The sequence below is a fragment of the Thermobia domestica genome, chromosome 16, assembly GCF_964235325.1.
Source record: "Thermobia domestica chromosome 16, izTheDome1.hap1.1, whole genome shotgun sequence".
Lineage (NCBI taxonomy): Eukaryota > Metazoa > Arthropoda > Insecta > Zygentoma > Lepismatidae > Thermobia > Thermobia domestica.
Window position 1 is genome coordinate 157199677 of NC_137469.1, and position 16374 is coordinate 157216050.

The window sequence follows — 16374 nt, forward strand, 5'->3', positions numbered from 1 at the left end:
TACATTATATTAAAGGAATACATCATTTACAACTCAAAATTATAAACTTTTATTGTGAGACTTTTTACTAGTTGTATAGATTAATTTTCATGATAGAAAATTTTTAATTTTTGTCATGACTTAATGTTTGGTAAGCAAATTCTAACACCAGAGTCCTCGGTAGAACCAAAGTTATGGTTTTTGTCACTGAACGTACCATCAATAAAAAGAACTAAAAATGATAAAAAAGTAAATCCAAACTGTTGGTTCTAGGAGGAAATATTAAGATAAATGTAATACAATTTGTATATTAGAAGAATTAATTTAAGCAATTTATCTTATTTATCTTAATTTACATAGAAACCTAGAAAAGTGATTCGTTCTGATTAACAGTCACTAATTATTCTTGTGTTGTAGGAAACAAATGGAATGGTGCCATGGATCGAAGAAGAGGAAGAATCAGAACATTCGGCGACCATTCCTTCATTACAGTCATCTGGCACTATAACGAAGACCCTTTGAATCTGCTTGCATTTTATTTGGATAGTACAGTAGTCAGTAATATTTAATAGATTGATTCAAGAGGCAATAGGTGGTTCAAAATATTAGTAAATGAAGGTTCTGTTTTATTGCAGCAAATTATCCTACAAAAGATAACAATAAAAACCTTAATTATAGCAATAGCTACAGACAAATTATAGCAATCAGTGTTAAATAATATTTTATATATATATTCTGGAAAACTAATTAGCAACCCAAAACCAAGATAAGAATAAAAATCAATAAAATAAAATAAAGAAACAAAAAATAATCTTTTCAATAATAGTGTTTGCAAGTGTTCAAGAGCATTAAGATGTAAAGTTATGGTTTCAAAATATAAGAAAAAAAAAGTTTCCTGGAATGAAGAAAGGAATAAATTATTCTTAGCAGTGTTAATTTGCATTGATAATGAACAAAGACGCAACACAAGCAGCAAATTAATTTCTCCTGCTCACAAAAGTTATTTTATCCGTTGTTTATTCTATCGAATTAACAAAAATCAAGCTATGACAATAGATACCATTGTTTCTGAAAATCGCAGTTCTACGAAAAAATAACGGGAGTGCGAACTCACGGGTTTTATACAGCAGGGTATGATGTATGAACGATCACAATCTAATAACTGTAGTGTATATTCAATGGAAAGCCCAAATACCTCTTACTAAAAGGATCATGTGCTTTATTGTACTCAAAATTCATAGGTCATGCTATCTAGCGACAAAAATGCAAGACACACAATACTAGCAAGTGAAAACAAAATATCCTGACGACGTACACTGCTGTGTAGTAAAATTGCAATACAAAAAAAAAAAAAAAAAAAAAAAGAAAAAAGAAAAAGAAAAAGACACGTGTGAGTGTAATTAAATGTATGTCACAAATTTGTTAGGTGACTATACAAGGGAAGAAAAAACATACATTCTCAGAACTGTACAACACTTCTGACCTTAATTAACGACTATGACGTGAAGCTCCCATGCCGCAACTAAAATTTCTATATGTCATGCTATCGAATCAAACAGACGTAGGATGGGCCCCTAAGGAATTACTTGGAACACTGCTTGTATCAGATCTACAAGGTACCAACACTGCGCCAGGATTGTAACAAACAAGGTACAGCAGACCAACCATATCCCACACATGAACCATGCGCGAATTCAGATTTTTCACAAGGGAGGGTATGATATGTACCTTTTAGAACTTGTCTGACACCAGGGTCGATAGCGCAATCCTGCAATCCAACTCCGATGGAGGAGACATAATGTGATAGAGACTGCCTATACTATAAGAATTGATCTTCCATGATAGTCTGTGCACACACTAACTTCAAGCCCCGGTCGCAGTCCGGAGCCCACGTTACCCAGAGAGCACAAAACATACACAACGCATCTGCACTACATCTAGAAATGCACATTCATATACCTTATGCACATATTCTATTTCTACTTTTACACATGCACCGCAATTGTACATATGTAAAGATTTAGACACATATAAAATTGTGCATGTGCAGCACATGCACTACACGTTAAGCCTGTACTCGGTACGTGTGCAGCATCTGCACTGCACATGTGTATGTGAACACATACCTGCGTACGAGTGCAGCACTTCTGTTAATTCACGTGTACAGTTTTTGTACAGACTATGCACCCGTCCCGTACCATATGTATTGCCTGGGTAATAGTAGCTCGCCTGGCCTTCATAACCCCTTGTTGCATAATGACGTAAACCACAGAAGCTCAAACTTACATGACGTAGCGGTACTAGGCAGATTGCCCTTACTGCGTAGCAGTCGAGGTCATGTGTTGTGTCCAATGGAACGCTACATCATCATATCTGCCCTTCGGTTGGTTCGACGCTTGACAATACACACCTGTAGATTGCGCTTCCCGATAGCTCACTGCACGTAGCGTCTAAAGCGTGGCCTTCACTTTGGGATAGATTGAAACTGAATTTGTCCGAAAATACTACCGTCTGCCCCTCAACATACCAGTGATGGTGTTCATATGCACATTGTAGCTTGGAGTGTTTATGGTTCTAGGTCATTAGAGGCCGACACAAAGGTATAAGTGCTGCCACAGCTTCATTCGGCAGACACCGTTGCCTTAGACAAATGTACACACGTTATCGTGCTCTAACATCGAGCTAACATTGTGGATAACGCTGTACGGAATAACACGGTCATATGGAAAAAGTTATGTCATCCCGTGGTGGGTTGTCATTACGGTTTACTGCCCAATCATCAATCATCGCTGCATATAATTCTCTTTTGTCCATTGTTTTCACACTAACACGATTGTCGTGGCAAACTAGTTTGGCGGTACGGGAGATAGACCGACCATGCGGCTTCATTTGAACGCAGTATGCTGTTCATTTTGTACAATATGATGGCAACGAGGTATAGTGACGCTCACTCACATCTCTCTCTTCGCTTCCCAGTATTTCACTATCTAAGTGCTGCATAAACCGTTGTTTCGCAGTATCACTCCGAGCACCGAACAGAGGACGCTACTGGGCTCACGTACCCACAATCCCACTAAAATTGCAATCGTTCGTACGTTATATCCTGTCGTACAAGTACTGCGAGTTTGGATGCGTTCCCGTCATTTCCTCGTGTTGTTCTAATGTTTACAAACAGTAATGTTCTGCGATATCCTCATTCTTTTGACTTCGAATTTTCATAAAGTTTCAAAATACTAGAATATTAAATATTCTGTTAATTTCAGTCATCTTTATTTTATTTCATCAAAATTATTTGTTAATGTTTTCTTATTCCATATGTGCTGCAATGTGTGTAACAATCATCATTCAATGAAATGTAGCGTCTTCTAGAAGAAGATCGAAACGTGATGTATAAATTATATCAACGTAAACATAATGTATAATACAATAAATTTTAAATAAGCTAAAAAACCAAAACCAGTGAGTTTGAATGTATATAAAGGTAATCATACGTTGCATATATGTATGTACACACACACACACACACACACACATATATATATATATATATATATATATATATATATATATATATATATATATATATATATATATATATATATATATATATATATATAGTATTTGATTTCACTCTTAAGTAATAATAATAATGTGCAACGTTGCATTTCATCCATGAAATCAGATATTTTCCAATAAATAACCATAATTATTGAACGTTCAAATCTTGATATTAATATGAGATGAAATATTATCTCTGAATTAACGTATTTAATCCATATTAAATTCTATACTTTCAATTAAACCACACTTAAATGGAACTTTTAAGTTTAGAGAGATATTACAGTAATATATTGTAACTTTCAAATGGCCCGGTTTATTTCTGTTTTAAAAAGAAAACAAAAAGTTAGTAAACTAAGTACAATATTACATGTCTTAAGTCAATCGCATTCTTATTTGAATTACAGAATAATACCAATCTATTAACTCGGAGGATGAAAAAAAAATCTCAAAATAATCCATTTTAGAAATTGTCTATTCCACCCAGATACTTGTTGTTACTTTCATTTTACTGTACTTAAAGTTTCAATAGAGAAATTTTAATAATATATATCTTTTTCTAATGCTCAATATTAAACTAACGGAGCATACACTATCCAGTAGGCACTCATGGAGTATAAACAAGGACAATATTGTTTTTCGAATTTCCTCGAAAACCAGATGCTCGTAAGAACACATCTTTGAGCATTTTTATTTCACAGTAAATTAAACTTTTGAGTTACACTTGATTATACTATTCCAATCTTTATCTAAATTACCATTATCCAGATTTAACTAAGACTTCTTCCTTCTAATTATATGTTTTACTATAGAAGTTGTATAATAGATTCTTTTATCTTCTTTAATACTGTAGTAGAACAGAGCTAAATTGTTTTGACATACCACAAATATCTACATCTTGATTTTTAAAATCTCTAATGTGTTCTTTAATTCTAATATATTCCTTTTGGTCATCCCAATGTATGAATTATTATGCTGACAGATAGCTTCGTATATACCTATATACAGTAGAGAGCATTATTTGCAAAATACTGTTTAAAATCAGTTTGCCAGTATTAAGTGGTGATTTATAGCAAACTTTGAAATCATTCTTATTTGCAACTTCGCTCATACTAAGTACCAATTTGGAACAAAATAATCCACTGTCTATTTGATTTACTTATTGCCTTGTTATTACATTTAGTGTTTATTTCATTCGTAGTAATCCATGCATATACATTAATATTGTCTAAATCAAATATAATATCTTGTTGTTTATGAACTTCTTCAGTTTAAACTACTCTATATACTCTCGAAAAGAAATTAATCTAAAGGTTAGTGCAGATTTTGAATGAATGGGCCTGTTTGCTCTGTGTATAAAAATCATACCAGAATGTTTTTCATATAATTTTGATGTAAACTTGTTATTTACTTCAACATTATGTAGATTCTAAATAATATATTCCTTTGTGGAGCGAAATTTTAAGAATGAATGGCAACTATTGAAATTTTTCCAAGTATAGAGAGAGTAAAACGATATACGGATCATTAAATGTATAAAATGTTTCTTGAAAAGGTACCGAAACTGTTTGTACATCAATTCTCCAAACTCAGTCACTGCTACCTCTGGGTTTTTTGTCATTAAATGAAAAGGATATGCTGACTGAAATATTATTTGGTGAGTAACGTCTTGCTTCAACAGTAAGTCTATGTGAAACAAGAACCTATTGTTCAATCTCGGATTCGAACCAGATGTCCCACGTAAACCGAACACGGGACTATACAAACAATAAATATGTGCTCCACTTACTCTACTATATAGCAAATATTAAACCAGACAATTAAAGTAGTAATTTGCAACCTAATTTAGGAAAATGTATAATAATACATTTTCTGAATATCATGTAATTTACTGTGGAAAAGAGGAACGTAATAGCGATTGCGAATATTATTATTAGTAGTAGTGCTTGTACTTTAATTTTTAGTTTTGTACAAATCATTGATAGTAATTGCTGTTATATATAAAAAAAAAAGAAAATATAACTATTTATATTTTATGAGATAAAACGTCAAAAAAGCGAGAATATAAAAATAAAATTTATATATTATTTTAGTCAACAATTACATTCGTTGTATATTCTATATATACACTTAAAATTCTTGGTGGGGGAACTGGTTCGGATTCTACCTTAAACTGTGGGTCTGCAATTCATACATCACAGTGGTCAGAAGGGATGCTAAAATTCAATGTTATGGATTGATCCAGGAGCTTTCAGGCAAAATAAACTTGTAACAATAACTTCTAATATTTTGATCATAATCGTTCCGTTTATTATTTAAGTAAAGTACATATGTCTTTCCTTGATCATTAGAATTGTACAATATTGATTGTATTTCCTTTCAGTAATGCATTATTATAAGATGATGATTTGTAAAGTTCTAACAAATTGATTCACCTCCGTCTGCTTTTTCGAAAAGTAACATATTATATATACATAACAACTGTAATATTGCAATAAACAAATAACTATAAAAATGAGATAGTAGGAAAGGTATCTATCAAAATTTAAATGCTGAACCATTAACAAATGTGAATTAACCGCTTACATACCAGTGACATCCATATAGATGTCATGAAAACTTATCCGTCATTAAGGTTCGTATTAATCCTGGAAATGATTAAATTTATCAATGGATGCAAGGCAAGGCTTAGTTCTACTATTTCTCCTTAGGTGACAGCACTTTACTGACAGAAAAGACAAAAAGATGTGTTGTCCCAGTAGATGACAGCAATTCAATTACGACACACATGTTTGTTTTGACGATAAACAATGAGTAACTTTGAGATCTATTTCGAGATCATAAAAGGAAGACCTTTGTCTTTAATCTCCGGTCAATGTTGCCAGCCTGAAGCAGAATAAAATACCTTTAGAACATCAGAATTTTCCTTTTTTAGTCCAAATGTTCCACAATGCAAATAATTGTTTTTATCAGTAATGTGAATGCTCTCCTCACGGGTGCACAATAACCATGCCCTATATAACGGTCTAGACAGTCTTTTAACATAAAATGAAACCGTATTACAGTACGCACATAGGAAAATGACACCTAGAACGCAAGGGGTTAACCACGGGTGAATAGGAAATCTCTCGCCGCTGATTCAGTGACTAGCACTCACGCCTTCAATGCAAATGGTCCCGGTTTCAGTTCTCGGTGGGAGAACATTCAACGCATTATGCTGGATCGAATTCCACGTTAAACTGCAGATCCACATCTCATACAGCTTCAATGATGAAATGAAATGGTAAATTCCAACAAACAAACAAACAAACAAACAAACAACGAATAGAAAAGCTTAATATAGTTGAATTTTAAAAACAGTAGTTAATACCTGTATTTACTGTGCTATTTGGGTGGTTTCTGTCTTGAAAAAATAAATAAATACAATAAAAGCTTTGAAATGCGTATTATTACAGCATTTAAATATTTGTACTTTTTCTGCAATTCTTAGCTTTTATTCTCGGTTTTCATTTTATAAAAATTTTTACAAATAATGGTTTCGATATATAAAAACACCTTCAGACAATGAATTTCAATTGAAGATTGATTTTTATTAATTTTTTTTACGGCTTAGGGTAATACTTTGGTGAGCTTTTTGTATTAGTTAAGCACATCCTCTGTCTACTTCGAGATGTTTCCTGTATATCTATTAGTTTTTTTCATTGTCTATGTTGTTGAAGTACTTGATACTTTAAACTATCTAATCTGAATGCTGTACAATAAAGTTGTATTCCACTCCATCGATTGGTACATCTCGTCTTTCATACAGTATAATTCTACATGTTACAATGTTACAGAACAATATTGAAGAGTAAATATTTTAGCTGATTTAATAAATATATTTATATATAATTTCATTAATAATAATGGACACGATACTTCATACACGGTGTGACAAAAAATTTCTCACAATATTTTGGGAATAGACTTCTCACATTAAAATATAGTTTCGTAGTTATAGGATGCCAAAAATGCGCAAAAATGAACTTTAAAGGTCCATAATTTCACTACTATAGGAGCGATAGTAGTCGAGTCAAGACGTCACTGAGTAACTAGTATGTAAATTATCCAAATGTCCATCTTTCAGAATCTCCGGTACTTGCACAATCATTTTTAGAGAGACTGTTTGGGAGTACTTGATCACTCTCCACCTACCTTTCTAAATATTATTGTACAAGTACTGGACCATTCTTAAAAATGAATATTTGGATAGTTTACATACTAGTTCCTCAATGATGTCTTGGCCCGACTACGATAGGTCCCATAGTAGTGGAGCTATGAACTTTTAAAGTTCACTTGTTTTACGTTTTCGGCACCCTATAACTCCGAAACTATCCACTTTTAAGCACAGGTTCATATGAACTTTTTTTTTTTTTTGTTATTTTTATGTGAGGAACCTGTTCCCAAAATATCGTGACATATTTTTGCTACACCCTGTATATTAATAATGTATATTATTAGATACAGAACAACAATAATATATATCAAACTCCTTGATTTGTAAGTTACTATTGTGGATAATTTGCTGCAATACCAAAATTTATTTTTTAGCTCAGCGTCTAGATTTGAATTACACAAACTGAGCTCAGGGGCGGATCCAGGACGGACTTCTGGGGGGACGGTGGGTTGTAATACTGCTACTTAGAGCTACTTTTAAGAGCTCCAATGGGTTTTATTTATATATAAAATAAAAGAAAAGTTTCCTCTTCTGCGGGGGCAACCCCGATCGCCCCCTCCCCCTGGATCCGCCACTGACTGAGATATATTTTGCAAAGTCTTGTTTTTGATATTCTTTATATCTGCTACAAACGTGAAATGTACAATGTACCAGAACAGTATTTTATTGTATTATGTATGACATATTCAGCGGACATAACTAATCTATACTTATAACAATTTACATTTTATGACTAAAATTAATTTTTATGATTTTTGATTGTAACGAATTAAGAAAGAAAGAAAGAAAGAAAGAAAGAAAAAACTGTACTATAAGAACGTTATTTTTCTGCTCTTTTTGTTCAAGTAGTATCGGAATTTGATTGCCGAGCACTTAAAATGAGTTTGTTATTAGAAATTGTGTAAGTATGTTCTTCCATTTCAGATTAAGCAGCTATCGTTTGCTTGATCATTATTTTATAAGATGCACACATTATTTATTTACCAGTAAATATGTAATGTTAAAAATTGACATAGTGCCATAATTAAAGTTAAGAGAAAATATGAGCTAATAAACTGTTAATGATAATTTCTATAATGTTTATTATTTTATTCAACCCAGTTGTAAATAAATGTCTAAGTAATATCTGTTTCTTGCAGTTGAAATTATTTTCAATATATATAAGCGCGTAAGCCACCAGCGTCTCCAACATGACAACCCAGTTATTTAGTGCCTAGTTTGGGGATGCAATTTTGAGTGTAATTGGATGCCTTCCACTCACCATTTAGAATGAGTGGGATAAAACTAATATTTATATGCGAGAGGTTTTTTAATGGGGATAAATTTAAATAAGAATATGTTAATTTTATTAAATTGATATTATTATATTTTTATAATTAAGATTTTACTGTAAGATTTTGTGATGCTTTTAATAACGGATATTAGGAACGATTTGCCAGACGAGTATAGCAACGGTTGAGTATTGAGCCTTTGAGCCCTGAGTTGGTGTAATACATACTTGTTGATTTTGGTGTTGTTTTAATGACGACCTGGTGTTGAATTTAGCTTTTTTATGATGATATTTTTGATTGCTGAATTGCGAGGACGAGTATTGAGGTATGAAATTTTTTAATAGCTTATTTGGATGTGACGTTTTACGTTGTTAAAATAATGTAGTTTACGATGAATTTTTTTTTGCTGTTATTTGGCTGTTTGGCGATTTAAACTCGGTTCTCCAAGAACTTGATTACTAAGAACTGCTTTGCAAATACTGATTAAAATGGCCTCCAAGGACTGATGCTGAAGATACCAAGAACTGATCCTTAAGACACCAAGGACTGATTTAGAACCTTTCTCATTCTTTGGTTTTGTTGAGCTTGGTCCCACCTCCGTCGTTTGTTTGTTGTTTGCTTGTTGGCTGTTTGTCGGCACGTGCGACCCCTTTTCACATGGAAAAACAAATTTTTCCATGTGTTAAGACTTAAAAACTGCAACTCTCGACACACTCTGATTTCTTGATTTTAAGCAATTTTTGCATATTTGTGATTTTGTGAAATTTTACAGATTTTTTTTTTTGTACAATGCATAGAATTTGGCTAATGCGAGAATAGACGCATTGTTTACATTTCCTTTCTATATTGCCAGACTTTCAACGAAGACATTTTTAGTAACATTTATTTACAACAGACTGCTGATACTGGAATTAACAACATTGTGCAGCTTGCATTATATTTTATACATAACATACAATCACCTTAACCTTAATATACGATTCTTGTAACGTAAACATTAAAATAAAATTGAAAATATACAAAATAATTAACTCGAAAAACGAGTGTTGCCACAATATATATATATATATATATATATATATATATGTGTGTGTGTGTGTGTGTGTGTGTGTGTGTGTGTGTGTGTGTGTGTGTGTGTCATTACATACAAGAAAATACTGTTTTACGTTCAGAAAAAGTGTAAGCTAAAGGCTAATACTCACCGCAAAAAAACAAACCAATTTTCTAGGAAATACCTTCGGAAAACATTATTTCCGTCTTCAGCCTAGACACAATTCGAAAATGATTTAAAACATGGCCGCATATTTCGGTAGAAATTAAGAAGATACTGCAAAAATATAACATCAAAGCCTCTGAAGTTCCTCCGAAATCCATTGAAAAATATATTACAAATTTTAAAGCATTTTTTACCGATCTCCAGCAAAGTACTGATGTTTAGCGGGTTAAATGTTAGTGTGATAAAATATATATGCATCAAACAAAAAGGAATATTTGTGGCACCATAGCTGAGCATATTCGCACATCGAAATCTCGTAGCTTACAATAGTTATCCAGATTGGCATCGCATCTCAAAGACAATAACCATAACATTGCTAATTCATGTTTGATAGAGAAAGTAAAACAACAACTGAACGAAAAATTAAAGAAGCCTATTACATAGATAAAGAGAAACCTACATTCAATTTAGATAAAGGAGACATAAATGTGGGTTGGAGCAGTCTTTTTACTACTTATTTCTGCCGTCTGGAAGGTAATAAAAAACAGTTATCAACAGTGAACAGTGACAAGTGAGTTACCATTAATGTCTGTTTATGTCCGACAAGAAGATTTATACTTCGCATATTTTAAATCCTTTTCAATTATTTTTACCCATTTACATTTTTCCCCATGTATTAAATCCTTTTCGAATTGTGTCTAAGCTGAAGATGGAAATAATATTCTTCGAAAGTACTTCCTAAAAAATTGGTTTGTTTTTTTGTGATGAGTATTAGCATTTTGCTTACATTTTTCTAAATATTATCAGCGCTCGCAATACAGTGATAGCTGTTTTACATTATTCCCTCGATTCATATGCTTTGCTCCATTAGGGTATATTAGCTGGATTATAGAAACATTGTGTAAATCAGACGAATGAAACAAAGAGTGGATATCTTGCACAAGTTTAGTAGTTACTTGTGTACTGGGTAAGGGAATCGTAAAAATTTTTGCATTCGATAAATGCAATGCTTGCAAATATTGATAATAATCGTATTATCTTAACAGAATGGTAGTGCTAGTCTTGGCTGTATTCAACGGTTTTTCAAAGTTGCAGTTTAGATGTAATAAGTAGCCTGATTTCTTTGTGCTTAATAAGAAACTCTATATATTGTAGTTGTTATTTAATATAGAACCATTCTTCCAATAATGAAAACGAATTGTAGATAGCAATATAGACATGGAAATTACCAATGCAAGAAGAACGTAGCACAATCGACAATTCAAGGTGTTTCTGCCATGCATTAAGCAGATTGTATAAAAATTTGTTACTTTATATTAAATTTCATTATAAAACAGGAGCAACCCGTAAAAGGCAGAAATGACGATGTCAATGACTAATAGATTAGTTCAGGGTTGATAATTCAGAATATTGTGCAATACGTTGTAAGTTTGAATCAAATTAAAGGCCTGCAAACTTTATAATGATTGCATTTGTGTTTCAAATGTTTGTTTCTCGGTGAACACCAATTATTTTTTCAAGTTTCAATCAGGAGAGGATTCAAATACATTTTTACTCGAGAATTATGGAAATGCTCTACGCTGGTCTAGTAGCTAGCGCGTACCTTCGGTGCACGTGGTATCGGGTTCGATCCGTAGTGAGAGGGCACAAAAATTAGCCTAAAGGAGATAACAATGGGACGTAAAAAGAAAACAAACAAAAGAAATCCCGATATGTGGACATTTTGAGGGGAAAAGGAGGTGAATATATCTTTTTCTGTATTTTCTAAAGGATTATAGAAGTGGATAATTTGCCTTTGAGGGCTACCTTGTAAAATTTGATTAGAACGCTTCTTTCGTTTAGGGCCATTATGGAAATCCATCCTTTTGGTAGAGGTAAAGTAAAAGTATTTGACAAAACACGATAGTATGAGTAATATGAGCCTGAGTACCATTCCTTCAGCATGCACAAAATTCACAATTTTTAGTTAGGAGAACAGACATTCCTTGTGGACGTCCTCTGTATTTATCTCTGGTTCTAGCACTCAAGTGACAAAGAAATAATTAAAGTAACTGTTTCCACCCACACTATAATTTTGAAAATTGGGAGCGTAGTGGTATCTTTGTGTCTGGCTTTCTAGACATACGGAAACATGTTGTTCTATTGAATATCTTTTTAATGGCATGTGTTGATTGACTTGAAGGGACTGGATTTGCCTGCAAGCACAAAGTGCCTATAGCTTAAACGTATCAGGTGTACAATGTTGTTAATAAAACCTGCCCCTTTCTCTGCTTCTCGCTAAAAAGTCCTGTGTTTTTATTTACAGATGGAATTCAATCAAAGGCGAATAGTCTTTAATCAATTGCGATCTTTATTTAAGTGAAAGTATTAAAATATGCTAAATACAGTTTTAAAAAAATACATGGCTAACTTTGTAAGGTAAGGAATAGAAAACTTAATTATTCAACATTTGCACCCATCTTATTCATGAATTGGTGTAAGAAGCGACCAAGTTATTTGTGAGGATGACCAACTGTTTCACCACTGTCACCTTCAAACAATGAGATAACAGTAGAAGACAGACTTCGTTCATCTCAAGATTGTTACTATGAAAAATATGTCAGTGGTTTTGTTCAAATACATATTTACTCTAATCACTTTCAGAACAGTGCTTAAAGTGAACCGGTATGAACCGGTTATGCAATGGTCGAAGTGAGACGGTATGCGGAGGTATGTCATACCGCCTCTGTTTTTTCAGTGATGAAGACATACCGTCACGGGAGAGTATGCTAAATACCTTTAATAAATCAATTTTCCCGTAGGAAACTCAGTTTTTGAGCAATTACGTGTATAATTCTCTATAATACAACATAAGAGGATATTTTTTCTTTCAGAAAGTTGTTGGCGAGGGATCAAAGTCTCTTCATTGTCCCCCTACCGTAACTAAAGAGAAGCTCTCCAGTAATTTTCAGTCATTATGTAAATAGAAGTACAATATCTTTAAGCAACATACCCTCACTGTATTTCAACTTTTACATAGCTGGTATGTTGAGTAAAAATCGTAATAAAACATACCGCCTCTGCTTTTCTTCCACTTCGAACACTGCGGTTATGATCCGAAAGTTAGAAAATCGGCCGGTATGGCATACCGGCAAAAACAACTCATTTAAATTGTAATTTGCATGTAGAAAGAAATGTGCCCTGTTCACATATTTAATCCTGAGCCGTATGTTAAGTCTTGGTTACGAAAAGGAAAGCACAGTTCAGACTACAGAAGATGTCAACAACGAGAAGAGAAGGAAGATAGACCTTATATGAAACTATATCGGATATTAGTACTGTATTTAAAATAGAAATTTAAAATAGAAACTCTTGTATTTAAAATAGAAAGTCATCTGTAAATAAGCCTATTAAAAAGCAAATCAATTCATCATTTGTGGAATCTCATAAGATTCGATGTTATGACATCAATTTAATTTTACCTATGAATGACCTAGTGAAATAACCCTTAAAACAGTGTACTGTATCCTCCCACCCCCCCAAAAAAGTATGTCATTTTGCAAAGGAAAGGAACAAAATATTGTCTGACCGCGAGAAGTATGTGAATTAATAGAAACATGTATGTACATATTATATATATATATATATATATATATATATATATATATATATATATATATATATATATATATATATATAATATATATACAGAGTGTTTCAAAACAACACCCACAAAGTTTGGGAGGTGATTCCTGACACCAAGATAAGACAAAGAATGTAGACCAACCTGGGTGCACAAATGCTTCCTTTCGGAGTTATAGGCTGCCGAAAACATGAAAAAAAAAAAAAATGAACTTTAAAGGTCCATAGCTCTAAAACTGTGGGAGCTACCATAGTCGGGTCAATACTTCACTTAGGAACCAATATGTGCCCTATCCAAACATCCATGTTTCAGAATCCTAAGTTACTTTCGCAAAAATTTGTATAGAAGGCATTTGGCATATAATTTAAAGTACTTACCAACTACCTCTATAAAAATTGCTGCGCAAGTACCGCAGGATTTTCAAACTTTTTATTTGGATAGGGTACATATTAGTTCCTAAGTGAAGTCTTGACCAGACTACGGTAGGCCCCATAGTTCTGGAGCTGTGAGCCTTTAAAGTTCATTTTTTCATGTTTTCTGCAGCCTATAACTCCGAAAGGAAGCATTTGTGCACCCAGATTGGTCTACATTTTTTGTTTTATCGTAGTGAGAGGAATCACCTCCCAAACGTGCCTCCTTTTTTAAAATTCCTTTTTCGCACAGTAATATAAACCATAAAGGTTCTGAACGGAGCATTTTTTTTCTGAAAAAACTGGTCTCCTAAAACGAAATAATCCCCCAAAAATTGTCTGTCGCTGAAGTTCGATTAAACTGAATGCCAGTACAAAATTTCTATTGGGACTCCCTCTGTGTACTTTCTCCGCAGAGGAGCCTTTGCTCAGTTCCTGTTTTAATGTATTAATTAATTATTTTTATTCATTATTAGGAAGAGGATTAACTGTTAAAACATCTCCTAGATTTTTTCTCAAAGTTTATCCGTTAATTTAATAGAGGTTTGTAGAACATTTTGATAGCATGATCAGTATTCTGAAGAACATTATATGAACAATGTACTGTATGTGTTTTGTTACTGAAATTCAGTATTTGTGGAACTCTTGACCCCTTTTGAAAATTGACAATAGCAGCTTTCGTCCCTTTACAATAAGAGACAAAAGCAAGAAAGAAATCACTCACTAAAAAAATATTGGTTATCATTACGTTTATTGTATTATAAATTTAAGGCGTAAGAATCAGACATTGTAAAAGCATCTTTATATACGTAAGAGTTTTTAGTTACAAGACTGCAGTGATATGGTAGTGGACATTATTATTGTTTTTAATAATAATAATAATATAATAATAATAATATAATAATAATAATAATATCCTTTAAAGGTATGCAATTTTTAACCCTTATGAACCTGAGGTCCAGGGTACCGACACCTTTATTTTTAGAAATAAAACGCTGTATATATATAATATGGCCGAGCTCCTTCGTGGCTAAGCGGCTAGCGTATGCGCTTTTGGCGTGGGAGACCCGAGTTCGATTCCCGGTGGGAGCTCATGTGGTTCGGATTCCACGTTAATCAGTAGGTCCCATCTCGTATAGCTTTGCTACTGAAAGGGATGTTAAACTCAAAATCAACTCAACTCAATATATATATATATATATATATATATATATATAGCCTAAATGCAGACTTTCATCAATTTTTCCCGCCCTTTGTTTTCAAGATACAGGATTGAAATTTTGCACACGTAATATGTACGTAACAACATATTCAAAAAGTCAGATCCCTACGTGAACCCAGGCCCGGGTCAGAAGGGTAAAGTGTTTTGGCGGGCTTTTATTAAAAAACCCAGGTTTTCCCGAACTTATCTTTTTCAGGTGTATGATACGGACATGTGATTAGTACCGTTAGAAAGGAATCGTTCTACTGAAGAAAATGACGTTTGAACCGTGACTCTAAGTCAAATAGTAATGACACAGTACATTTTTGAAGTATTTATATGAAAAAATGGGTCACCTTCAGAGTTTCAAAAATTTCTCCCGACCTACACGATTTAGTTTTCAAGATATACGATTGAAATTTCGCACACATATTCTATACATAACACTGTATTTTCTTAAAACAATTCAGATGCCTACGTCAACCCAGGCCCGGACCAGAGGGGCGCAAAAATTTTGAATTTTTTTTTTCGAAAAATCTCCTTGTTTTTCTCGATTTTCCTGTTTCTGGTGTATAATACAGACAAACAAGTGGTACCGTTAGAAGGATGCTCTAGCCTGAAAAAAAGAAAAAAAACAAGGTATGAACCATGATCCTACGATAAATAGTAAGGAAGCGTAGCTATTTGAGTGAAAGTCTAAAATTTACCTCAAAAAGTGGAAATCCCAAAAAGGTTAAAGTTTGAATATATTTTTTCTCCCATCTGTAGTTTGGAAGAAGTTTTATAAATATACATATGATATTTTTGACAAATTCTGAGCTTCATTTGCCCAAAATGAGAATGGCTAAACAAAATTAAACATTTTGCTGGATGTTGTGCATTACGTTACATTCGTTAGTGT

The 16374-nt window shown here is 33.0% G+C and overlaps 1 protein-coding gene across 3 annotated transcripts in view; it reads left to right on the top strand.

Moving 5' to 3' along the window:
* The window catches only part of LOC145673479 (glutamate receptor-interacting protein 1-like), a 310017-nt gene extending 308173 nt beyond the window's left edge, over positions 1–1844 (top strand). For all 3 annotated transcript variants that reach the window (XM_081743214.1, XM_081743212.1, XM_081743213.1), the window contains exon 18: positions 397–1844. In XM_081743214.1, the coding sequence (XP_081599340.1) occupies positions 397–501 (105 nt within the window). In that variant the 3' untranslated portion in view covers positions 502–1844. The remainder of the gene's footprint in view (positions 1–396) is intronic.
* Positions 1845–16374: the final 14530 nt, after the last annotated feature.